Source organism: Drosophila kikkawai, chromosome 2L, assembly GCF_030179895.1.
Source record: "Drosophila kikkawai strain 14028-0561.14 chromosome 2L, DkikHiC1v2, whole genome shotgun sequence".
NCBI classification, from domain to species: Eukaryota; Metazoa; Arthropoda; class Insecta; order Diptera; family Drosophilidae; genus Drosophila; species Drosophila kikkawai.
This window is the reverse complement of record NC_091728.1, coordinates 6,760,240-6,787,091: the sequence shown is the minus strand read 5'-3', so window position 1 is coordinate 6,787,091 and position 26,852 is coordinate 6,760,240. Positions and strand designations below refer to the sequence as shown.

At 44.8% G+C, this 26,852-nt stretch overlaps 4 protein-coding genes across 7 annotated transcripts in view; 1 reads left to right on the top strand and 3 right to left on the bottom strand.

The window, feature by feature from the left end:
- The window catches only part of Samuel (SAM-motif ubiquitously expressed punctatedly localized protein), a 58,796-nt gene that overhangs the window by 30,345 nt on the left and 1,599 nt on the right, over positions 1-26,852 (top strand). For all 4 annotated transcript variants that reach the window (XM_017177316.3, XM_017177315.3, XM_070283556.1 and 1 more), the window contains exons 3-6: positions 5,001-5,760; positions 10,661-11,020; positions 11,242-11,737; positions 11,965-12,621. In XM_017177316.3, the coding sequence (XP_017032805.1) occupies positions 5,001-5,760; positions 10,661-11,020; positions 11,242-11,737; positions 11,965-12,621 (2,273 nt within the window). The remainder of the gene's footprint in view (positions 1-5,000; positions 5,761-10,660; positions 11,021-11,241; positions 11,738-11,964; positions 12,622-26,852) is intronic.
- Positions 5,898-6,390, bottom strand: LOC108082044 (uncharacterized). Its single transcript, XM_017177320.3, has one exon. The coding sequence runs from the start codon at positions 6,309-6,311 to the stop codon at positions 5,976-5,978; it is 336 nt and encodes a 111-aa protein (XP_017032809.1). The 5' UTR covers positions 6,312-6,390; the 3' UTR covers positions 5,898-5,975.
- On the bottom strand, positions 23,442-25,251 carry LOC121502344 (uncharacterized). The gene is made up of 2 exons (XM_041775580.2): positions 24,019-25,251; positions 23,442-23,949 (listed from the first exon to the last, which is right to left on the bottom strand). Exons 1-2 carry the CDS (start codon positions 25,227-25,229, stop codon positions 23,637-23,639), a joined length of 1,524 nt encoding a protein of 507 aa, XP_041631514.2. The 5' UTR covers positions 25,230-25,251; the 3' UTR covers positions 23,442-23,636.
- On the bottom strand, positions 25,816-26,752 carry Acp32CD (Accessory gland protein 32CD). Its single transcript, XM_017177319.3, has one exon. The coding sequence runs from the start codon at positions 26,731-26,733 to the stop codon at positions 26,005-26,007; it is 729 nt and encodes a 242-aa protein (XP_017032808.1). The 5' UTR covers positions 26,734-26,752; the 3' UTR covers positions 25,816-26,004.

Genomic DNA, 26,852 nt, shown 5'->3' with positions numbered 1-26,852 from the left:
TCTCTAGCCGAGCGTGTTGAGAGGTTGGCTAAAATCAAATTCCATTAAAGCAATTATGCAGACCGAAGACATGGCCCAAGGCACCAGCTAGCTAAGCTCAATGAGAAGCGCAAAGAGAGGCGCGACGCGCACATACACACACACACACGCATTCGTGTAGAATGGGGTACCAGTTTGTCCAGTTCAAATGGCAGAGGTGTTAATAATTTATGAAATTTTTCCTTCGGTTGCCCGTTATGGAGTTTGCAGAATGTTGGAAAAAGAAGAAAATCATTTGCCATTTCCGTCTGGCTCTGCTCTGATTTGATTTGAAATTTCAATTTGCCGTGGACCTGTGGGGAGCAGTGACGTGAACCGTTAGATCGCTTTGCTCTTTGCGGTTGTCCAATGGTTTTATGTTGGCGTCCGTTCCAGTTTCAGTTTGCTATCTCAGAGTCGTTGTATTTTATTATTTGATTTTTCCTAAGGCCATCACAGAAAAATCATAAAAAGTATTCGATAATAGGGGATTTCCTAAGGGAATCAATATTAATTTTAAGTAGATATACGATTTAGTCAAAATTTTTGCTTGCTTAATGTTCTTTCTTTGTTTTATAAAATTCCAACTATTTGCTTTCGGTTCATGAACCCTTTCTTTGAATCATTTTGTTTTCATTTGTATTTCGGTTAATTTCCACACGCTTTTGTTGAGGCAAATTGCAAGCCCCTCGGAGATTGCTATCCCATAAAGATAATGAATTTGTCCGCCAGATATGACAAATCAAAAAAATAATACATATATATATAAGCCCAGAGCAGTAAATGAAAAATCAACAGTTAGATGAGAGATCTCTAATGAACTCTGAATTACTTTCACCCAAACAACAATTGAACTGGTGCTCCAGAAAGCCCAACACAAAAGGCCAGGCCAAATATTATCAGTGAAACGCGCCCCACAATCTTTAACACCTTTTGATGATCTAATAAATGCGACATGATTTTCAAAAACCACAAAACGTCCCAAGGAATTGAGAACAGCCGAAGAGCAGGGCAGGGGGGCAAACACACGCTGACGAAAACATCGTGAACCATGAGAAGGCCATATACGCCGAGTACTAAGCCCCCTATATAGGAATACATACATCATCATCATTGCCATCACCATCATCATCATCATCACCAGAAGCAGAAACATACATATATAGTTCAACTGGCACTTGGACAAACAAGGCGATAAGACCCAGCGACCAGAGAGCACAACACTTGAGATACAAGAAATCACGTAAAAAGGAAACTGAAACTGACTGAACTCGAACTGAAACTGAACCAGAGCAGAGCGATGCAGATACAGATACTACTGATAGGCCACCGTAAATGTTTATCTATAAAAATGGAATGTGACGAAAAAAAAGTCGAGTGAAATAGGAACGGTCAAGCTAAGGTTAAGTTTCCAAGGTGTGTTCTGAATACAATTTATATACGTTAACAAAAAAAGATCAAGCTAAGAATAAATTTAATTAAAAAATTTAACTAAGTAGAGATACCATAAATAACTGAACCAATTGAACTATCTTTTAATTGGTTAAAAATTAGTCCTATCTCGTGATGAAATAGGCCGAGGTTTCTAGAAGTTTTCCTTTTTAGTTCAAAGGTGCCTCGCAACCTACTATAAGTGAGCTACAAATAATTTATAAATAAGCGTAAGTTTATAATCGCTAAATCAAATAACTAGCCAAATAAATTCGGCCGAATCGAATTCGAACCACGAAATCGCTTCAGTTCAGTTCGGTTCGGTTCAGGGCCCTGTGCCATAGATAGGCCAGTACCGAGCGCTGCCCTGATACGGGAACCCGGACGGGAACGGAGACCCTATTTATCAGCTTGGTGCCTCGGTATTACCTTCTTGACTTTCTGATACTCGCACTCGCACACATATTTTTTGTTTACTTACTCCTCTTACGGAACAAGTCGTCGTCGGGAACAAAGGTTGAACCCTGTGTTGCTCTCTCTTTTGGGGCAGGGGAGGAGCGATAACAACAAAGCACTGGGTTTGCATAAAGGGCAAGAGAGGGGTGAAGTGGTCGGCGCTTATTTGGTTTTCAAATGAGGTCAAAAGAAATAATAAAATACAGCTGATAAGACCAACTTCCCATTGGAGTACTACGCTCCATTCCGCAGCCATTCATGCAAGTCAAATGTGGGGGCCAAAATCAACTATCGATGATTGCTTGCGTCAGGGGTTAAGCCCCCTATATATATATTCTTTTTTTTTTTTGGGGGGGATTTTTCCCAAGGTCTAGACGGTCGAGAGTGTGTGTGACCCTTCAGCGGCAGCTGTGTGGGTCGTCGCAACTTCCATCGCAATTTGTCGCAATTGTAATTATTGCATGGCATATTTCTAGTGTATGAAAAATGGTCACATGACAGGTCGGCGGCAGCAGCTGTGTTTGCCACTGCCTCGTTGTACGTATACTATATATGTACATATGTACGTATCGCTAGCCGAATGGCAATGAACTTTACCGCCTTCAGAATCACCTCTACCTCTCCACGCTCCTCCCCCGATTTCTATGGCAGGGACGTGCTTGGGTTCGGTCCCAAGTCTCAATGGCGGCGACGTCTATTAGTACTATTGACACTTGTCGACCCGACCGAAATGCGGCCTGTCACTGTGCGGATCACTCACAGATACCGATACCCAATCTCACGCTCAGGTATATATGGGACCCGGACTGGCACTCGGCGCTCGGTGGGGAGAAACATATAACGTCCAACTGGAAAAAGTCAACAGTGTCGCGCATGGCACATGTTGGGTCGAGGTCCCTCTCTCCCTCTCGCTTGCTCTGCCCTATCGGCTGCTACTTTCAGCGTCATTATCATCGTCATCATCATCGCCATCGGCTTTCGACATTCGGCATTCGGCACTTAGCACCATTGGCACCAAGCGATGCCAATCAGGGGTCTCTATGGGGAGCGCTCTGACCGCGCAAAGCGGCCAAACGATCGGGCTACGAAAAAAAAAAAATAAGCAGCCAAGCACAGTGGTACTAAAATATACAGAAATAAGAGGGAGTAGATATATCTGATAACTTTGCTGATTTAGTCAGGGGATTAATTTGCTAAAACCCACAAAGATCAGTGTTCTTTCACCTTTAGGCCAAGGTTACTGACTTCAAAATATAATCATTTAAATTAAATGATGCTATTATATTATACTAAACTTTATTTATTATGTCCCGAAGTTAACAGAAGCGAAATGTCAAATTGATTTATTTACATATATGTAAATGTATCTAGATTTATTTCTTGTTCTGTAAAAAGAAATCAAGGTATATTTCCGTTTATTAATCGTGCGTATCAAATTTAAATAATATTGTTAATTTAAGACTTAAAAGCCTTTGTAAATTATGTAAACAGAACTTTAGCTAAGACAAATTCCAAGATATTCTAACAAAAATACAATCCACTGTTCAACCACTTTAGGGCGGTTGATTTCGGTTTTCTCTCCTCTGTCATGGTATACCCACAACTTAATTTCTATGCTAACCAATGATAAACTTAATTTTATGATAACGCACGGCCAACTTATTAAACAGTCACATATATATACTTATATATGAATACATATTAGTATATTCCGAGCTCGCCCAATCGAATCCGAACCTGGAAGGGTGAAATTTGATATGAAACATAGCGGCAGGGGATCTCTATAGCTTCGACCCCGTTCAATGCAATCCCGAACTACGATTCTGGTTCTGTTTTGATTCGGGCCCCGATTGCGGGGATCGTAACGAGCTTAAAACTACAAATTGTTGTTAATTTCGCCTGTAAATATTTCATTTAATTATTTATGCTGTGTGCTTTGGCTGCTAAACATGCGAGCAGCCGGGCTGGATCTGGCACCAGGTCTGGTTTAGAGTACGGCGCGGGGATTCGTCTGGTCTGGGTTTGGGACTAGGTATTTGAGTCGGGAACTGGTGGTGTGGCTTCCATCAATTTACACCTTGCGTCCACTGGCTTCGATTCGGCCATAATACCCCTCCTCTCTGCCTTGCCGGCGGGCAGGTAAAGGTCAATGCTTGTGCACGCACCGATACACGTATTTGCTTTTTAATTTTTGCCAGTGAAATTACAATTACAATTAAATTATTTATATGCCAGGCAATAACTGTAGCCAAAGAGAATTGGGGGAAAAAATACCCATGGAAAATAATATTTGTAAACAATTTTTGTGAGAAGAAGGAGAAGCTTAAACCACATAATAAAAGTTTATTTTATGTGGTATTGGGGCTTGGTATTTGTATGTATTTTCTTACTTCATTATAAACAACTGTTTAATTATAGGAAAATAATATTAATCAACCCTAAAAAAGAATTATTTTATTCTTGTTTATTCCCTGAAATAAAGTACTATTATCAGTGCTAAGTACGAAGGAATCTTAAGCTCACCAATAAATTCCCAAAATACTTTAAATATTTTACTGTGGTCTTCCTGCTGTTTTGCTGCTACATTGTAGCTTTTCCGGGCTGTGTAACCGCACGAATCGCACTCTGCCTCGCCGTACGTAGTATGATGTGCACTTGGCAGCCCCAGGCGCACCCCGATAATTAGCTTAAAGGTTCAACACTGCAGGTCAATGGTTTTGTTAACATATTATAAGTTATGTTAACCTTTGGCCGATTTGCATGCGCCAAAGCGAGCCTCGAGCTTTTTACACCACAAAGTGTGTCTCTCAGTCGACGGGTGCGTGTCACTCTGAGTGTGTTCTTGTGAGCGCTTTTGGTTCGTTACACCAAAAGCAATACTTTGAGGTGTTTTTTAAGCGATTTAACTTGAAAATACACATGCAAAGCATATATTTCAAGATGCCCAAATAGTTATTCTGCAACCAAATATTATTAGGCCAAGAGTTTTTAATAGTTTTAACAGTTTTCTGCAGTTTTCTGAGTGTTTGTTGCACATCTATCTCAGCTTAGATCGTTCATGACTAACTGTTACCTTCCTTTTAATTTATTTCCAGGTAACGCACCCACTGACATTCTGCAGCAGAAGCCCGCCAAGGCCACTACCGCCATTGTGGGCGGTCGCAGCGCAGCCCAACCCACGGCGACCCACGAGGACCAGCAAGCGGCCATTGTCACCAGTGCCACGGCGAGCAGTGCCACCAAGCGGAAGCACCTCGAACGGCTCGCCAGCGATCTTAGGCAGCTGGGACAGGGTCAGGCTAGGAGCTCCAAGCCCCAGGAACTCCAAGCGAAGATGCTTAGCGAGCGATCGCTGCTGCTCAGCGGATATGGAGCCATCGAGAGCAGTGCCAAGAAGCTGAGCGAGGCGGCCACTGGCGGGGCGGGCGGAGCGGTCAGTCAGGCCGCCACGCCCACCACCACCCACTTGGGCACGGGTATGTCCACCACCTCCTCTTCCTCATCGTCTGCGTCCTCCTCGAATCCAAACACCGCCTCGGTGGCTGCCGCCTATGCTGCGTTGTATTTGGAGAAGGTCAAGCACGAGAAGTTGTCGCCGCAGCTGCAGCAGATGGACAACCACAAGGATGCCCTGATAGAGGCCAAGCCTATGGTTACCATTCACAACAACAACAATAATAACACCATCAACAACAACAACAGCAGCAGTAACAGCAGCGGCAGTAGCAACAATCACCAGCAATCGAGTCAGCAGCAGCAATCGCATCTGGGGCTCAGCGTGAAGAGGGAGCGCCTCAGTCCCGGTAGCAACAGCAGCAGCCACAACGGAGAAGTTACCGTCAGCTCATTTGCCAGGTGAGTGTTATATATATAATATAAGAAATAAAGTAGATATACTTTCGGGTCTATAATATGTGTAAGAGTTTGTCAAGGCCATCGGAAGATCTGTGTGAACAGTCCTGCTCCTGACATAAGACTAATAACAACAAATCTTCAACTTCTACTACTTTACTATTTATTTTTATTGGGGTTTTGTGGGTAGTACAAAACATGATTAGTTCGTATTTAGACTATTTCTTATCCTCCATCCCCGGTGGATTTGTGTTGGGCAACTCCTGCTGGTCGTCGTCCGACATGGTGCACTGCTCGGTATGTTGATGCATTTGACTATAGTGCTCCCGCCGCATCTCCAGGAATCTGATCCTTCTTCGATGCCGCTGCTCCGGGGTCTCGTCAGGCGAGCTTGGTCTGTCCTCGTCCGGCAAGGAGATGACTATGGAGGCTGCCTCCGCGAGCAGCTGCCTCGAAGCAGTAACATTTCGCAGGATGGAAGGCGCCGCGCTGATAAGAGGCGGATCTTCTTCCCCGTCAAGAGTATTGTCCGACTTCCTTCGTTGCTCCGACATATTACACGCAGTGTCAGAAAACACAACTGTGAATTGTATTAAATGTACCTACATTATTTCCATAGCCAGAGTGGTTTTATTTATTTTTTTTTTTTATAGAATAGATTTCCCTTTTGAAACTCAGCTTTGGGACAATTTATCAAGCGATTTCGATGGCTGTCAGCGCCTGACAAATTAATTAACATTTTAATAAATTAATACCTCGAAAAGAAACCAAATCGATGCGGCTTCTGTTCGCGGCCAACAGCAAATTAATCAAAACCAAACAAAAAGCAGCCAACACCAATATATAGCCGCCACACACAAGAGCACGCTTCTGCTGTCAAAAAGAAGGCAATAACAAAGAACCCGCCAAGAGAAGGAAAAGAAAAACAAGCTGAAAAACTTGAAATGTAAATGCGAATAAGACAAAAAATTAACAAGGCTCAGAGATAAAGACAGAACAGCAAATAATTTGACAAGCGAGATCAGCAGCAATTAATACGCGCAACTAAATTAATGGCGTTAAAGATTAAATATTAACTAATATAAATAAAGGTAATTTATCTCGCCAACTCGAACCGAAATCCAAACAAGCCTTAGGCCTCAGCACAGATGGCTAGAAAGATACAAGTTCGGAGATACGTTTTGGCCATATTAATATTAATGAGACATGCTAACGCTGGTCTATCGCCACGTGAGGTGTGGACGTTGAGTGGCTGGCTCACGATAGATTCCGACTCGGACTTGGACTTAACATATTCGGTCCGCACCTGGCCATGGTGGGTTCCCAGATCTCGCCCGGGGTGGTCGTCAGCAGATATTGGATTAGCCGCATAATTTTCATAATTTATAATTGTTTGCACAAATTAGGAGCGCTTATTAAGGCAGCCCGCCAGTCGGAGATGCCTTAATACGATTTGACAAATGGATGTCTTCTCGGAGGGCGAGGCGAAAACGCTCGCTCGTCTTGATTCTGATCCATTCTTTAAACTCTGTTTATATCATAAATAAATTTTGGCGGCCATCGATAAATGAATGCAAATTTTATGCAAATTCTTACATGACGCACAAATATTTATCTGTTTAAATGTGTCTGAAAACTATGGTTCCTTAACATAACTCGATCTAGCTCTAAGAGTACCCATTCACAAAAACTCGATCACTCGATCTTCATTTAGCTTATATTTTGACCTTTCGATTATGTTTATTTTGTATTTGTTTCTAGAGTATTTTGCATATTTACTGCACGGTTGTAAAAGCGATAAGGGCAAATTTCTCCGTTTGGTATTTAAAGGCCTTTTGTTATAGAAAAACTAAAGTTTAAATTCAACCAAATGGGTGCAGTATTATATCATATATCAAACAGAAAATCTAAACTAATTTCTGGTTTGCCTATTGTCTCTTGAGTTTTTGGTTTGAGAAACTTTTCGTCACCAGAACTCATTGACAGACATTCTTTTTTGGGCCTAGAGTATTATACAAATCTAGATCGATTAGTACAGTGCGTTTCAAAACTTTAAATGATATTGTATTTCCTTCAACAAGTTAAAAAAAAAGTGTTTAAATGGAGAGGTCGGATTAGTCAGCTTTTGTGGGCTTAAAACATGGATAAGACATTGTTTATTAATATTATTATTTATTTAAGACTAGGAGGCTAAACTATTATATTTTAAGCACATTATATTTATGAATTTAAGAGAATATTTTGACTTGATTTTTTTAATAGTAAAACTAACCCAAGCTATATAATCTTTCTTATCAAAGCTTTCTGTAAATTTTTTCTTAAATATCCATTCATTAAAACTTTAATTGCATTTTAATTTCGTACCATACTGTACACACACACACACACACACACACTTTTATTAGGGACTTATCAAAATTTGGTGTAGGCGTAACAATAGACACCATTTGCATACCAAGGCGGGCACATGTTGCCGGTATTTGGATCGGTTGTTGGTTGTATAATAAAAACCAATTAGGCATGCCACCGATCCCAAGATCTCGGCAGAACCGTTAGACTCCAATCGAGATTAGGCAGTGGACTGGGGGGCGGGGAAAAAGGGGGGCTCAATCGGTAGCAGGAGCCAACATAATCGCCACCATAAACCATTTTTTACCTGGCCAGTTTTGTTCGTGTTTGGTTGATCTGGTTGCTGTTCAAACAATTGCCAAGAACAAGCAACAAAACACAACTAAGTAGCTGCTACCAATCGCCAAAGCAATTTGCAATAATCAACATTTTTAACAAAACCAAAAAAAAAATTACTAAAAAAGATACAGCAAAAAAGGAGCTAGAAAAAAAACACAAATAGGAAAAACAAAGTTGTAAGCAATGAACGGCGAACAGAGACCGAAAAAAATCGACAACCAACAGATCACGATAAATCAATGGCAACAACAACAGCAGGAACACACAGAGTGGGAAGCGGGGCGGCAGTCTAGCAAGGGGGCGTGGCAGTGGCAGTGGCAGGAGGGGGGTGGGGAGAAGCGGCAAGCTGCTATATGTATATATAAATTTGTGCCGCAGCCTCCGAAAGAGCGACACGACATGACCAACGACCAGCGACGACGACGTGCAGCACGAGTTACTCTCTTCTGGCCAAGGAAGGCCGTGCCACAACCACCTAGCCAGCAGCAGAAGCAGCCACCAAGCCATGTGGCATGCAACACCAGTGCTGAGCCAAATATCTAGAGAGGGTTAAATACGGAATAGATATTGAAAAGGAATTTTAAGTTAAGGTAAAATGTAAGCCAACAATGTTAAAATGTGGTACAATAATCCTTAGAAAATAATTTAAGAGCTATTCATGGCAAATATACCCTTCGAATATCCTTACAAGTATCAATGAACATTAAAAATTAGATATAGATATAGATAAATAAAGAAATATCTTAACGTTCCTTTTGACCCCCAAACCCATTCATATATCATTGTTCAAGCTAAAATAGTAGCCAACTTAGCAACTCTCTCGACATGCAACCCGATGCCATGGTGGAACCGAAAATAGAGGCAGGCACTTGCAGCTGCCACTGGCTGCGGCACCAAACAGTTTAGGAGGTGACCGCTGCTGCCACCGCCGATCTGGCCAGGAATCTATGCTGATTATTTTTCATTCGACTTGGGCTACCCTGCCTTGGCTCGTGTGTTGGCCCGAGAGTGCTGCTGCTCCTCTATAGGAATGGCAATGGTGGCTAATGGGTGGGTTTCGCAGGGAGCTGGGGGCACGGAGTGCGCCATGTTGGTGGCATGTCTCCGCCGGTAGTTGCAGCCGAGTATGAGTTATGGCCATGCCAGCCAGATTGTTGCCCACAATTGCTCGACATTGGTTAACATGGATTGTTTCGTTTTGTTTCGTTGCGATCCGAGAGCATCCAAAATGAAATTGTTTCGGATAATGTTCTGGCGATCGGATGGACAAGATTTTAAATTATAAGGAAGAATTATGGGTTGAGGAGCTAAAAACAAGGAATGGAACTAGAGATTATTTCAAGTATGACTTAGATAATACATTAGGATGTATTTGTCAGGAATTAAAGGAAGTAAACCAGAGGTCTTTAGGTTTAAGGAGATAAAGAAGGTTACTATTAAGTAATTAAATTTTAAAAAAACTTAAAATAGAAAGCAGTTTCTTTAAATTTCGATATTCAGCAACAAGTTTTCTTTACTTACAAACGTTATTACCTAATCAAGCATGCTTAACTCTGCTGTAATAGAGCAATTTAATAGGTTAATAAATGATTTCAACAATATTATATATTATGGCAATATTATAGCTTTTATCCGGTTATCCAAGTGAAATGTAATTAAAATTATCCCAACACGAAACTCCCATAAAGTGAACTCTCCCAGGCTTCTCACCTGACTCGGCCAGCTATCGGGACTTGGTCTTCCTTGCAAAAGCAGTTCCCATGTCAAATCGTATTCCTAATCGCATTATGTCCAATGCCCGGCCACTTCCAGAAAGAAATTAACTAAATATCAAGCGTCAACGAGGCTTGAATCGTAGCTTTGCAGCTGCTTGAATCTCTTGGGAGCAGGCTTCTTTTTCTTTTCTTGGCCCGTGAAGATCTCACGGAAGCCACTCATTAGCATGTCAAATAAGCCAACTTGGCTCAGATGCTGTGCTGGACCACTCGGGGGACAGAATGACAAATAAGCCAATTGTATGCGACACCTTTTGGGGGTTCTGAATGGGGGGAACTCTAGATAATTAAATATTAATGCAAATTTTCGAGCGTTTCCGAGCTGTCCATGCATACATCATTTAGTAAATATACCAGGCTGATGTCACTTATGCAAAACCCGCTAAATGTTTGCTTCAAAATAACTAATCCTTATGTTTCTTTCTATATTTGTGGAATAGATCTCGCAGCGCCACGCCCTCCTCGTCTTCTTTTCGCGGCGGCGGTGGTGTCTCACCCAACCAGCAACATAGCCAGCGCCTGAGTCCGCCTAATGCTCCAACCGGGGGAGCAGCAACATCATCGGGAGGAGGCACCGCCACGCACATGCCGGTGCACAATTTGTCAACGAATTTGCTGAATAGCATCCAACAGGCCGCCGCCAGTCAGCAGCATCGCAACAGCAGCAGCAGCAGCAACAGTGGCAGCAAGGCGGAAAGTGGAGCGGCATCGAGTAGCGGCGCCTCGGATTTCTCCAATCGCAACTACTCGGACATAATGCGGTGTCTGGCGGCCAAGTACAATAACACCAATCCCAATGAGTGAGTAGAGCTATTCCACATAAACTTGAAACTGAAAGAAAACTATAAGAAATGGAGTATCTACAAGTGTTTACCAACTTCAAAAGATTGCTTACTTAATAATTCAGATAAAAACAATTTTTTTTAAATAAGCAAAATCATATAAATACAATACAAATAAAATATTTTTTGTTATAAACATTTTAAAACTAAACATTTCCCTGTTATTTCTCTCTGTGCAGCAACAATGTAACACGACGCAATTCCTACTACGATGGCAACAGCGCCAGCACTTCGTCGCCAGCGGGAACTGGAGGTGGACCCGGATCCGGAGCAGGAGCCACCACCTCTGCCCCAAGCTCTGGTCTCAAATCGTCCAACAGCAGCACCAGCACTAGCAACAGTTGCCCTAATCCCGCCAAGAAGCACTCGCCATCGGCAGCTGCGAATTCCGCTGCCGTCAGTTTGCCCAAGGAGACCAAAGTGAGCGTGTCCGGTGGAGGAGGAGGCAGCAACTTGGGCGTGGGTGGTACGGCAGCCAGTGGTGGTGCCTCGTCACTGGCACAGCTAGTTCCGCCACCCGCCGCACCGTCGCCCACAGAGCAGGCCAAGAGCCAAATGGCCGCCGTGGTGGCTGCGGCTAGTGTCTCGCCGTTCATGACCAACTTTCTGCCCTTCTCGTCCGGCATTTTCCCGCCGCTGATAGACATGAGCAGCACACAGGCGCTGCTGACGCTGGTGAGTATCAAGGAATAACAAAAAAATAAATAAGGAGGAAGAAGAATCTTTAGCTTAAAATATAAATACAAGAGAGCCTCTAGAAGTTATATTATTTTCTAAATCAAAGAAAGAACTTATCACCCAAGGCAACCACAGATTCGATTCCCCAAGACCACAGTTTTACTTTACATCTAATCCCTTCTCTTTCTCCATTTATTTCCCTTCCCCCACTCCATACTCCTCAGGCGCGTGCTGTCAAAGATGCCGAAATCCAAGAGATTCTGCGCAGCAAGCAACAGCGCCCCGGCTCGAATGCCTCGTCGCCGAGCGCGAGTGCGGCGGGCACGCCGCGTTCCAACTCCACTCTGAATGCGGCACTGCAGCAGGCAGCCCAATTTGTAACCCCCGCCCTCATCTACTCGGCGCAACTGCAGCAGCAACAGCAGCAGCATCAACGGCAGCAGCAGCAGCAACAATCGCATCACGCTTCGCGCCAGTCTAGTCCACGCTCCACCAACGATGCCTCCGCAGTGGCGCCCATGGGAGGCGGCGGCGGTGGTGGCCCCTCGATTGCGTCGGCGGCGCCACTGGACTTGAGCTCCCAGCCGCCGGCCGCCAAGCGCTTTAAGGCCGAGCGTCGTGCCAGTTCCACGGCGACAACGGCCACCACAGCCTCGGCCACTTCCACACCATCCCCGCCGCCGTTGGATCAGCAGCAGCAACACGATGAGATCCATTCTGGCAACGCCAACGCAGGAACAGCAACAGGAGCCGGAGCGGGATCGGGAGCTGGCAGAGCCCGCAGACGGTGTCAGGCGCAGAGTGTGGAGGTAAACTCCTGGTCCGTGGACGATGTGTGCGGCTTTGTGGGTGGAATTGATATATGCGCCGAATACGTTCAGGTAAGCACCGAAAATCCAACATAACATTCTCCCTTTTAGCCCATTTGTTTGTTTGTTGATTAAGCAAAGCAACTTGCAGGAGAGAAAGGAGGACTCTCCTAGGTTCCAGGCCCGACTAATTGAGTTTTATGGTCCAACTGGCAGGGGTAAATAAATCGCACGTTAGAAAGTAAACTGAACTACCTTAGAGGGAACTATATTTATAAGAAATAAATATAAAGAAGAAAAGTCCTCCTCGCGACATATGGATGTTTAGGGCCCAAGATGATAGCTTAACTCGTAATGAAAATTATTTATTTTTTAAGAGCGAGGAAAAAGCAAGGCTCTTAGAAAGAAATGCAACTATTTCCGAAACTTTCTAGCTGCCTTGAGCATTAAAGACCTTTTTAGGATCGAAAACCTTACCATTGCTAGTCATTCCATAGCATTCTTAACCCCCCCTCTCACAGGAGTCAAAGTTCATTTACCCAAAGGCTATTCGCAGATCGTTTATTTTCGCTGATTTGCTGCCTTTGTTGGGGTTTCCTGCCCAGAAAACCGAACGCAAAGATTAACCATGTTTCGGGATTTGAACCCGTCGGTGGCCGGTGCTGAACTCTCTGGCGGCCATTAATATTGTGCCACGCGAGCTTCAGCATCATCGCCATCGTTGCTGGCACGCTGCTGCGTTGGCCAGGTCCGAGAGGAAAATGCTCCACATAGAGGCAATGGTGGCCAGGTGATCTTTACGACCAGTTCCGGCAAGTTGAACGACTTTTGATCGCTCGGTCAGCCTGGGCCGGCTTTTGCTCTGGATCTGGATCTGGCTGCGGCACTAACTTGGGCTCTGGCTCTGTCTCTGTCTCTGGCTGGGGATTTCAGCCTGGCCCCGGCTTTTGCGGTCGACGATCGGTCAACGTCAGGCATCATTACCAGACCCCGTTCAGGATCTGCACACCCCGGTTGCCGGCCACCGATCACCGATCCCCCAAAGTCCGCGTCGCAACGCGTTAATGGAGTGAAAACATGGCCTAGGTTCGGTTCGATAGCGGAGAGCCATGTACGCGAAGAGTTAACAATTAAGCCAAGCCGGACGGGGCGGCAGGATCCGGAGGAGGAGGAGGAGTGCTTGCTCCAGGTGTTGACACATTTTGATGCATATTAGCCCGCGGAGATGGGGCCTTGAAAGTCGTCTAATTAGCGCGCCGAAAGCGGCTTAGCGTGCATTCAAAGATGAACTAAATCTGCTTAAAAAGAGCGCATATCTCAACGGACCGTACCGTACTGAGCTGATGATGATGGAACCAGTTTGGAGGCCGCTGACGTTGACTCCTCCCCGAGGTTCGCGATAGACAAAAAGGCAATTGGCGTAATATTCAATTGAATTTATGGCCACAACGACACTTGGCCAGCTTTGGCCGTCGGTCGTTGGTCGTTGGCTCTTTGGCTCTTGGCCGTTGGTAGTTGGCAGTTGGATCTTGCTCTTGGGCTCGGTCTTGGTCGCCTGAACACCTTTTGTGGTGCAGAGCTGCCGCAGTTGCATGAACTTGTTCCGCCAGGCCAGGCGATAGAAAAGACCAGCCTCGCTCCAGTCCGTCTTTTTTCCTCTAGCCTTTTTTTTTTGTCGTCGTTGTCGGTCGTTGAGATATTGTGGAGGTTGTAAATATTTAGTGCAGAGGTTGACTCTCGCGGGCCGTGGAAATCTATATGAAGACATTGAGAACTGGTTCAGTGACATTGTCCGACGTTGTCGTTGCGTTGTCGTTGTCGTTGTCGCATCATGTTGCATTCGGACAGAGTTGCAAGTGTTATTGATATTGCCTCTCGGCTCTCGGCCCTCGCTCGACTCTCGACTCACCACTGTCGAGCTCTCCGCATCTAGGAGCACGCATGGGTGGCTCGATCTCGATCCCCATGCCGATCTCGGCCTCGATGCCAGGGTTTATTATCGCCAGGGCGCATTCGCCATAAAAATGCAGATGAAGTCATAAGTTGGTCCAGACCGGACTGGGATGGGTCTCCCCGCAAACGAAACGGAACGCAGCAGGATGCGATATTTTCTGCATTTTAAATGTTCAGATTTATGGCTATATTAAAGCACAATAATAATTTCTATGCGTGATCAGCGACACGAGCTACGGGAGGGAGGTTGGGCCAGAGCCAAAGCCAAAGCCACTCCCCTTTGCCCAGGCAGAGCGGAGAGCGGAGGGTTTGTCATGAATTATTCGCTGATTAAGTGCAGCACAAGGTAGCAGGTGGGTTGGAATGTGAGGTAACACAAGAGGAGCTTAGAAACTTGATCGATAGAAGATGGGATCCGCCAGATTCGCCGGTTTAGATAGAGACTTTTTGAGAGAGTAAGCATTTTTAATAAGAAAGATCTAACGCTTTGATTGACAAGCATTGATCGGATTTAATTAACTTCCTCAAACTATTTAAATAAATTTTCTTTGTATGATTTTACTTGATTAAATTCAAACAAATAACCCCTTGGAGCGTATCTAAAGTTCACAATCAAGCCATTACCCACATCTCCTTCTCTCGTCCACCGAAACTCGAGTTGACTGATTCGCAAATTGTGGCCAGAACATGAGCAAACATCTCTGAACCCATTCGCTTTGTCAATCTATCAGCATTCCGCCTTGAACTTATTTGGAGCGAATTAGTTTCTGTCGGTTAATGACAGGCCAGGAATGTTCTGTTCTGTGCTCCCCTCTAAAGACCCAGAGCCCAGAAAACGAGTTCGCGGCCCAAAACGAAGCTGTCAGCTGAGAAGAGAGTCTTGAACCCGAAGAACCAACGCAGGCTCCGCTTTTGGGCCTCCGTCTCCAACTCCAACTTGGGCTCTGATCTCTGGCTCTGGGGGCTCCCCTAGTACTTATTGTATTTGACATGCCAAATGCCAAAAGTACACGTAGGCGTCATAAGATTCATGACTCGCTTGCCCACGATCACCTGGGATCTCTTGGATCTGTTGGATCTCCGGCTCCAGCTCCGGGTTGTGCTCCAACTTGGTTTGGTTTCGTGTCGTTCTGTCGTGTTTTTGTTGCTGCTGCTGCCTGGGTTCACATAAATGTCAAGCATCGGCAACATGGAGATCAACTCTGGAGCTCTACATTTTGCACCGTGGCTAACGCCCCCGTCAAAAGCGAGCCGAACTGTGTGTCTCCAGGTCTTCCTCCTCCCCTACACTCCACTCCACTCTACTCCACTACACTCCCCATCGTATGCATTTCAAAGTCGACCCTATTATTAGGCATAAGGTTTCATCGTTCGAGTAAACATAAACAACGACTGCGAATCCACGTAGTCATCATCATCATGATCATCGTCTTTGCACTCGCAGTCGGAGTCGCAATCGCAGTCGCAGTCTCATATTCAGCAAATGTCAAAAGCAAAAGCTTGGCTCGCACTTGTCACTTGAGCTTGGGCCCGGAGGTCTCCATTGCCGTCCGCACAAACATTCGATTAGATCCCCGCCAGGTCCCCAGACAACCCGCTCCCTTGCTCATTATTTGTTTATCTTAATTCGTATTAAACTTAGATTTTTTATCGCGCTGGCAACTCGTTACTTTGGCTTAACTCCGGCTTCGAGTACGGATCGGGGATCGGTTCGAGTTGGAGCTGGGGCTGGAGCTGAGGCTGGAGTGCAGCCTTCTCATCCATAACTGTCACATGGCTGACTCTGGCTTTATTTATTTTTATATTGGCCTTTTGCCCAGGCACTCTTGTGGCTAACTCCGACCTGGCCAACTCCCCTCCCATTTTCCCTCAACTTGTTAAAGGGAAATGCACACACAAAGCGGGAGAGAGAGGGAGACAGTGTTTGGCTTTTCGGAAAATTGATTTGGAAAGTTGCATTAAAATGCAATTTGTTGGTTTCTCGTTGTGACTGAGACTCTGTTTGTGTGTTGCGCAGCTTAGGGAAAAGTGTTATGTGGCCGCGGCCAGTGAGTGAGTTGGGGTTTTTCTTCTTTCTACAGGAAGTATGACGCGGCGTTATGTGCCAAAAACAAAAATTGAAATTAATTTTTCGGTTAAGCCGGCGGAGTGACAGAGATGTGAAAGAAAACCTCAATTGAGGAGTCCAAAAAGGCTGTGATGCAACTCTCTGGGATTTGATTGGAGCTCAAGTGAGTTGGGAAATAAAAGAGACAAGGTTATTAGGGAAGTTTTTAAGGGGAAAGATGTAATTATCAAAAAAATCTTCACTGAATTCTGCTTTTCTAATAAATAAGGCACATGCAAAATGTATACACACATCAAATTAAAATCGGTGAACTTACCAAAAACTAGCCTCCAGTTTGTTGCCACTAAACTAACCTCATATTAACGGTGCTTTTTGTGGCAACCAACAAGCTGCAACTTTCATAGCCCCAAAGAATCGATGCGATGCAGGAGAAAATAGTGCACCTAGGCAAAAGGAAAACAAATCACCGACTTGCCTAATGATTATAAACGTAACAATCTAGTTTGCGGCGTTGGCGGTCAACGCATTATCAGCAGCGCGGCAACGGCAACTACCACACGGCAGCAACATTCGAGTCTCTGCCACAAAAGAGGAACTGGAGGCACGTGCTAAACATGCAACTCCTACTCTTGCCACGGCCAAGGCCCCGCAGACAGACAGACAGACAGGCTCTTGGTCTCCGGTCTCGGCCTCAGACACGACCATTCACTCACGGGACGGCGGCCACTTCCACCATGTCCTCCTGCCGGCTCACCTCTCCTGCCACAAGACCAATATGCTACCATTAATCCATGAATTACTTAAAACCACATTCCGGGCAGCGGAGGGAGCGGCAAGTGTTGCGGGGGCACATTTAAATTGCCCGCTTACCGCCATATTTCAATATATTTCGGTCCGCTTGCGGAGCCTTTTTCGCTGCTTTTCTTGTTGTTGTTGGCTTCCACCTTTCGACCGCCTACGAAACTAAGTAAACCAAGAAAGTTGGGTAACTAGACATGGAAATACCTCATCAGGCATAAGTTTTATTTTTCCAATATTTATTTATATTTTATGTACAAAGATGTACGGCTACTCTCTAAGTTTGCGGATTAGGAAGCGCTCTAAATCAACTCGGCTGGTGCTGCTTATTAAGAATAGACCTATATACTTTTGGAAGTGCCCCTTTACTTTCTATATCCTCATAACCCCTGACTAAAGGGTATCAAAATTGGCCAACGACAACCAATTTCTTGCCTCGCGTTTGGCGTCCTGTCTTTCTTTTTTTTCTTTCGGTTTTTGATAATGTTGCACGATAATGATGTCGTCTGTTTGATGATGTTGCTGCTGGGCCTTTTGGAGCCGGCAAGCCGACCTGCTGTGGCAGTTAGGAGAACCGAACCGAACAGCAAAGCGAACAGGATCCAAACAATCACCTACATTGAAGGAAAGTTCTGTTCTTCTGAGGGTTTGGGGGCAGAAATCACAGCACGAAGGCAAGTGATTGCAATCGAGGAGGGACCTGCAGGGATCTCTGTATATTTCTCTCTCTAATTTCTTGAAATACAGTGGGTTTATTCTAATTAAAATTCAGTTGGAAAGATATTGGTAACCGTAGTTCAAAAGGTTTAGGCAAGTTTAATTATAAATTATTGCAGAATTTGTATTTAGAAACATTTGAAAACACTTAGTTTAATTCATAAATAAGCTATGAAAGCTTCTTCCCCTTTTTGTCCATCACTGGCCCCACTGTGCCAGCCGGACGGCGGCAGAGGTTAGATGAAATGTGCGCCGGGCGGAGGTTATAAGGTGGCCACGGCAACAGAGCTGCCATTTAACTGACAGTCGGCAGGCAGCAGGGAGCAGGCAGCAACTCCGGCAGCAACTGCATCCGCAACAAAGTCAGGCAGCAGCAGCAGCCCCATTGAGACCCCAGAGACCTCGGAACCAAAGTCAAGACTCGGACCCGCAGTCGAAGTCGGCGCATGACTGGAAGCACACAAACCGAAAGCCAAAAGAGCGAGAAAAGCAGAGAAGAGTCGGCCCCAAAGTCAAATGCCAAGCAGCAGATCATGCCGGGTTTGGGGGTTTGGGGTTTGGGGTCCCGGGGTCCAGGGTCTTGGGTCTTGAAAACCTCGGACTTGGACCGAAGCCCAGGCAGGTCTTGCAGCCAACGTCGCTCGTGGTGTGTTATCAAAGCTGATGATGATTATACCCACTTGCACGCCTTTTTTGTGCCCCTACAGGAAGCCAGAAGACGACCCTGGGTCTGGGCCTGGGTCTGGAGGAGAAAAGAGGAGCTGGGGGAGCCTTGCCTGCAATTGGCTACTCGTCGCCGTCGTCGTCTTCGTCTTGTTGCATGCATTATTATTATGCGCATGCGCGCAGTTGGCCATATAATCTAAAATTGTATCTTTGGCGTGTAACCCGGGGCACTTCTTCTTCTTGGAGAGCTTCGGCTCCTGCTCCTGCTCCTACTGCATCTCCACCTCCTCCTGACTCCTCTAAGGAAACCAAAGCAACGAAATAAACTGATTATGTGCCCACCGCTCTCTACAGCGAAATTAACAGCCGAAGCTCTTCGATACCCCGACTAGCCCCCTAATCCTCTCCTGGTTTGGATTGCCTGGCTGGCCTTCTTTATATATTTTTTCTGTTGTTTCCCTGGCGGCTTTGCTCGGTGAGCGGGTCACATAAAATTTGCTAATATTTTGACCTTAAGATGTAATATCTGTGTTGGCCCCATTGTGGACAGTGGTCAACACAAGAAATAAATATAAAAACAAATATATATAGATAAAATATAGTGAGATAAGATTATGGCTTAGGAAATATCTGGGATTACATCTTACTCATATTAAATTTAAAAAAGTTTTGTATTTAAGGAGTATTACCTTATACATTTCAAGAAAATCTTTCCAAAGTCATTTAATTGATTTTAATAGTTCGATTTTGCTCTAGTAAACTGTTACTAAATTTTGTAAATTTATATACTCCATATTTTCGTTATTCTATGTGAAATATACCCTCTGTAATCCTCTCTTATCCCTGTATTTATCTGCAATTTACACAACTCGCCCACTGTCCCAGTCGCGCGACTTAGCTTCGCCGGCGGCAGTAGCTGTGAAATAAACATAAAACTTATTTATTACATCTGTCTAAGTCAAGAGCCGCTGCTCGAGAGCTTCATTACCCCCACAGGCCCCCAGGGCGAGCATTCAATAATTTATTAAATTATTTAAATAATAAGCGGCCAATTTTTTATGTACTCTGTACTGCTGTTGAAACAGTTGTGGTGATTGATATAGAATACAGCTTTTTTCGGTCGTTCCAACTGGTAAGCGAATCAATCAAAGGTAGATAAGCCCCCGACAATTTGCCACACTTTTGGGGGAAAGTGCAGCCAGGCCTAGGCGGCTCTTCCCTTCACCAAGTAACTATCTTCCAAGTCGGAGCTCTGCTCTAACTGCCAATCAAATGCTACCTCAGATCGCAGATCCAGATGCCAGAGTACAGGCTACAGACTACAGCACACAGATTCCAGAGCGCAATCTAGAGGCCACCTAGTAGTCGTTGCCCCGAATGCGTAACAAGATCAAACCGCAGCCACCGCACTCGGATACGATGCTTGGAGTTGGGAGCTGGGATCTGAGAGCTTCAAGCCGGGACAGCTGGACGGCAGAGGATGTTTGGCATTAAGCGTAATTGTTGGGTTGCTGGGCTGAATAAAAGAGAGAAATATCATTAAATACTCGCTACCAAAATCAAAGCCAAAGACACAAGTGAAGTGTAGAGCTGCCATGGAGAAGGCAACAAGTCAACTTTTTGATACCTCTTACGAAGGGAGCTTAGGAGTATATAGAGCCTATATAGATTAGGAAGTATTTTATACATTTTTAAATGAAAATGTGAATTACAGGAATTATAAAAAGGTTTTCTAAACACTCGAAAAGGAAACACTTTTAAAATCAATATGTAAAATACATTAGTAGTTTTAGGACTTTTATTTAGAATAGAAATCTAAATCTTTCTTGATCAATTTTATTTTATTTGCAATAGACTTTAGTGACCTAGGTAAAGCTAGGTAACTCTTAGACCAGCCTACCTTTGTGCAGTGTCACTTTTTTGTTTTAGGTGGGCAGCCACCGCCGATACAAGCTTGCCGAGCCAAAGGTTGCTGATGGGCAACTGGAACTTGGTACTTGCCACTGCCGGCAATCAGGTCGCAGTCCCTCCTCCTCCTCCTCCTCCTGCTCGAAGCCAAGACTGGGTTCTTTCGGTTGGCTTTTGCTTTTGGCCCGGCCGAGCGGCCGGCCGGGACGTGGCCAGACATGAAGAATTACAATGAGTAGGTAGTTGGGCGCAATTGACGGTGGTGGCTCAGTCTCGGATTCGGGCGAAGCCAAAGAAAACAACAGCAACAAGGCGGCCTGAACCTCGGCAAGAGTTGGCAGCAGGTCGGCCCACGTTCCGCGATCAGCGCTCAACTCCACTCAACTGGCGGCTGGGCGAGCTCCCGGGCATAGGTAGCACAAAAAGCTGTTCAATTTAGAATTCAAATTGTTGTCTTCGCTTCTTGTCTTCCCCTCCAGCCGGGTCTCCCTCGATCTCCCTCTCCATTCGCCGGGTTGCCTGGCTGGCTGGCTTTAGGGTTAAGCAGGTCAAAATCCGTACAACTAAATTGAGCCCAGAAAGTACAATTGGGCAGAGAGCGGTGAGGTCCGGTCCAGTCCGGTCCGGTCCGAGGCCCCTTTCGACCCTGTAGAATTCATTTTTTCGCTGCACAGCCGGCTCTTCAAATTAAAATGTATTTGGCGGGGCTGGGGGAGAATCGGAGAGGGACTGCATCCACCGGGTGACCAGAAGCAGCCAGAAGCACTTTTGTAGCTGCTTATTAGTGTGATGTGTCTTTTGGGCAAAAGAGTTGGACTCGGCTTCGGACATTCGGGGCTTTGGGCCTTGGATTTTGGACGATTTTGGACGAGGACCTGGCACGTTTCACATTTGACGCGCCATAAGCTGACCCTACTATTAATTTATTTCGCAAAAAATCATTCGGGGCCCCGAGATTATCCCCACAGATGCTCGTTCTTTCAATTTGGAACCATTTATATGGGTAATAGGGATGGGTGCGAGGCTGGAATATCGTTTGGAAAGCGTTAATTAAAGAAGAGGGTACCATTTTTAAAAATGTATCTCCCTTTCAAGTTAATAAAGCCTAAGAAATTCCTTAAAAAATATATGTTTTCAATTATTATTCTGCTATTCTTACGATAGTTTATCTCTAAGTTTCCTGTCTATTCGATATATCTGCTGTATATTTTAACCAAAACAAGAACCGATTTTATGTGTTTATTTTATGATTGAAACCCACTTGAATTCTATGTAAATATTGCGCAACAAAATAACTTTATTGGGCTTAAACTTTATAGCTCTATTAAAGAAAGAAAAGACTTAGCCCAAAGTTAGAGTCGTATAAACCGAGACAACAAATATTTACGAGTTCTTTGGCTCGGCCCCGGGTTCGGCAGCGAACTTTTGACGAATCTTTTGGCCGCTTATGCAAATTGTGATCGCGGACATTCATTGATATTTAACCATCTGTCCATGGTCAAGTCAGGTCACCGTCGTCGTCGTCGTCGTTGTCGAAAAACCCCTGTCGGGCTAAAGACCAAACTTGAACTATAAAGTTTAATTTGGAAGATTGAAGACACGCAGACTTGGATTTGGATAGGGATTTGTGTTTGTATTTGGATTTGTATCTTGGGCGGAGCCCCGAGATCTGTATCTCACGTGTCTGCGGTTGGAGCACTTTGCTTTCATGGCGAATTTATATTTTATTCGCTTGCAGATTCCTGGACACATATGCTAATATTCAATCACGAGCCGTGCTTCTTTTGTGTCTCCCAAATCGATATGAGCTGCGAAAGCCATCAAACCGAAATTCCTTCATTAATAATATCAAACCAGCTGGACGGTGGTGTTTTTCGCTCTTCTAACGCCGGCAAAGTCTTTTGTTTGATGCAGTCAAATGATTTGCATATTTCCATATTTTTTCAACCCATTTCCTTGTCTCAAATTGCCTTCATCGTCGAGGAACTTGGTACCTGGAACCTGGCGTCCAATTACATTGCGTGCATGGATCTGCAGATGGCCGAGGTCTCGGTATTTTCCTGTATTCTTTTTTTTTTATTATTTTAGCAAAAGGAGTTCAAAGTCAAGAGCCGGGGCTAAGAGACCCACAATTCAAATCTGTTTTTGGCCCCGTATTGTTATGGCCAAGTTGTGCTCTTTTTCTTCCAGCTTTCTGGCCATTTCCTGGGCTCTAGTTAATGCAAAGTTGTTGTTGCTGCTGCTGCTATTGTTGGCTCTGTCAATTATTGGCACAGAATTTAGAATGCACTTGGCTGACCATAACCATAACCACAGAGCCACCCAAATCAAAGTCTCTGCCCCTCGCATGGTCCCCTTTATTTGCAGAGTTTTCTTTTCTATTTTTGTTTGTGTTCTGCGTTGTCCGGGCAAAATTATGACAGAGTCCAAGCACTGGCCATAGGAGTAAAAGCCACCAATTTCCGGTAAGAACTTAGTTTTTGCTTAGGTCTTATCTCGTTTGGATTTTTTTTCTCCGCGACCATTTGCTTGTTTCTTTATTTTCTTAAGCAGTGTGGGAATGGGTTTCAAGTAGTTATTTTCATTTAATTTAATTGAAAAACGTATCAGTTATAGTTGATTTGTTGTTATTTTGAGAAATAAATAGTATTACATCTTACTACAAAAAAAAAAGTATTTAGTTACTCTTTTAATCTTTGAAAGATGTTATTTGAAGTGACTAGAAATTTGAAAACTAAAAATTATATTCTTTTTACAGAACTTCAAGAAGCTAAGTCAAATATATATACAGAAAATATATATTACATACATTCAAAATCGTTAAGTGTTTATTTATTTACAGATTTGTTTTAATAAAAAACCAAAACTCCTCTTAAAATCCATCTAGCTTTAATTACAACTAATGAGTGATTTTCTAAAACCTATCTCCCCTGAGTAAAGAAGGAAGAGGAGTCCCTAGAACACGTTTCTGACCCTATCACCTGCCCCTCCGCATTTCAACCTCCAACCTCTGCACTTCTGCAATGGCATTAAATATTTTTCTTCGCCGGTCAAACTCTTCTGAGACTGCCCTCTTGTTGCTTCGGAATTGCTGGCGACGACGGATGTTATATTCAGTTTTGTTATTTTTGACATCCTCCATTAGATCGACATTCACTGTAATTTCCCAGGGTCGTCGTGTGGTGATCACGGTATTGTAGAGCGCGGTATTGTTGTTCCTGAACAGACTTGGTTTGATGAAGATGGCCATGTAGCCGGGTCGCGAGGCATTCCGCTCCCTGGGAAAGACACTGCAAAAAGGTAGAGATAGAGCGATGGTCAATATTATCCCTAGTTGGTGTTTACCAGGAAGTTCTTACCAGGAGAAGCCCTGATTCATGTCCTGCCTCACTGAACTGCCCCACCAGCTGCCCAGAACCTGCAGGGGGCAGGTCCGATTCCGACCAGCATATGAGCTGAGCGTCTTGCCCACGGACAGAAAGAGCATGTCCGTGGCATTGGCCTCCACAAGCTCTGCTTTGCGCATCATGAAGATATCATTGAAGGAAGAGATGACCACGTCGTCATACAGGTTATACACCAACTGATCGTGTTCGTCCTGGCCAAGGATCAGCATGGCTGTACGCATGTTATTCATAATGTGAGCCAATGCAAAAAAGTTGATGTTCATGTCCTTGTAGTCCTCCGTAACGTATCCAAGGAACCAGTGACGCATGTGGATGCGCACTGGAAGCTCGACTCGAGTCATCAGTAGCCAAGGACCGCCCCAGCTGTTTTGGAACTGGCAAAGGACCTTGGTGGCCAACCCTCTATCTCGCACCAGACTAATGCCGAAGACCTCATGCAGATCCATTTCCTCGTGACAGTCTGCCTGGGGGTACTTGAAGAACTCCGGCGGATGTGGTGTCACCGGAGGCCACGCTCTGGGCGCTATGGTACCTGGCGGTATTGTACTTCCGTCACCGGGGCCCAAGGTTTTGCATTTAACTTCAGTTTTCCCTGACTCCGGTCTATCTGAATCCGGCGTTTTTAAGCTTGATTCTTCTGTGTATGCAACCACGGCGGACTCTGTGGTGATCTCTTCTGGCGTTTCTAGAGTGTCAGCACTTTCTAAAGTTTCTGTAATTCCTATCGTTTCTATGGTTCCCGGAGTTTTTGAAATTGTTGGAGTTCCTGTAGCCTTCGATGTCGCTGTAGTTCTAGAAGCTCCTTGAGCTGTTGAAGGTCTTTGAGTTTTCGTGGTATTTGTAGGCCTCAGTGTTGACCTCTTTGTTGGTATCTTTGTGCTTGTAATACCAAAATCGAAACCATCCGACTCACTCGAATCGTCATCCACTTCGACCGTGGGTATTTCGTTCCGACCAGATCCGCGCGATTGATCCATCGAGCTGAGCTCAAGAGTATCCTCTACTCTCTTGGGTGGTTTCTTGGTGCCCGGTAATCCCAGATTCGGTGCCTCAATGAACGATGGTTTGACTCCGAACCCGTAGTTGTTGAAAATGAAGCTCATATAGTACGTCTGACCCAAGACAATCCACGGCAGGGTTGTCCACAGACAGGGAATCAACATGGCAGCACCCTCACCCTTCACGGAGTCCAGAGTGAAAGTCTGCATATAACCAATGGGTTGCCTTTATACCCTCGTTCCATGGAACAGTGTCCAATCTCATTATCATTGCCAATGTTGGCTGATTTTAAATTGAGTGACTATCGATTTTTATGAGTTTTTTATGAGGCGTAGCTAAAAGGATTTCGAGGTGTGATGAAACTATGAAAAAGGTTCATATTGGCAAGGAAATATTGATTTTACATTTAGAAAATTATATTAAATACATTATTATCGTGCATTTGTTATAACAAAAAAGATAATTTCCTTTGAATAAATTCGTAAAAATACTAGACTGAAAAACATTTGAGTTTTCAATATTCAAAATCGAATTTAAATCAATTTACATCGACATTTGTGAGCTCTTATAGGTAACTGTAACCAGAGCTGCCACAGAAATTGTCCTAGATGCCGTAATTTAATGAAAAGATTTCAAAAACTTACAAATTCCACTTGTAAATAGGCTATTCTTTTAAACTCTTTATTTATTTCCGCCGATTGACCATCCCCTCACCCCGATAACCTTTCTGTTTTATTATTAAAATTTCAATTTCGTTTCTAATTTACTTTTTATTGTAATTTGTAAGATAAATTTAATAAAAGTATCTGCAGCTTCCGAAAGTCTCTCGAGCGAACCAAGGCGTCAAAGGAAAGAAGGAGGAAAAAAGGAGAAACCATGTACCAGGCTAGATGGTGGCCATTAGGTTTGAGGACACTTACTCCTTCCTCTTCACTGCTGTTAAATTTCCTCATACTCCTCGTTATTGTCGCCGACAGAGATCCCCCCATTTGGAACTTCGCTCCTAACGGCTTCTGCATTTGGATTTTCAGAATTGGGATTGTCCTCGGGCTTGTTGTCTGCTTTCGATTGACTGCTCTCGGCAGGCGCGCTGTCCCGGGCATTAGAGCCCTCATTGCTGCCGGAGTGGCCGTGGCTCTCGCTGCTCTCGTAGATGGAGCGCACGTAGCGCCCGCCGAAGCTGTCATCGATGCTGATCTCGTAGCTGCTGTGATGACTGTGATCAGTCGGCTTGCTCGCCTCGTTCTCGTGCTCCGCCATCATGCGGCGTCGGTTATGGGCATCCTTGCTGTCGCTATCGTCGTTGTCGTCGTCAGTTCCGGCGATCCGCCGCTGGGTTCCGTAGCCTTTGTTTTTTTGGCGATCGCCACTCCCGGCGTCCATTATTTCACCTTCACCGATGTATCCATGGGCATCTCCGTCTGCTCCACTTACTCCTCCGCCTGTATTGTCGGTACCGCCATTGTTCCCAATATTCTCCGGGCCGTTATCACCCCCTTCGTGCTCCGTACCCGGTTCACCGTTCTTATCGCCTTCTTCTCCTTCCGGGTTGTTGTTATTGAAGGCAAAATTCATGTAGTATTTCTGGGCCAGAACGCCGCGCTCCTGCGGCAGATAGCCAAGGGCCAGCAGGACCACAAAGCCAAAGAGTAGCCGCATCCGCCACATCGCTGCAACGCTGAGCTGCCCGTGCTGGCCGTTCCTCCCTTATATATAGAGATGACCGCCGTCGTCCGGAATCGAATCGATTCGGCGGTGGCCCATAAAAGCGGGGCCGTTCCCGATAA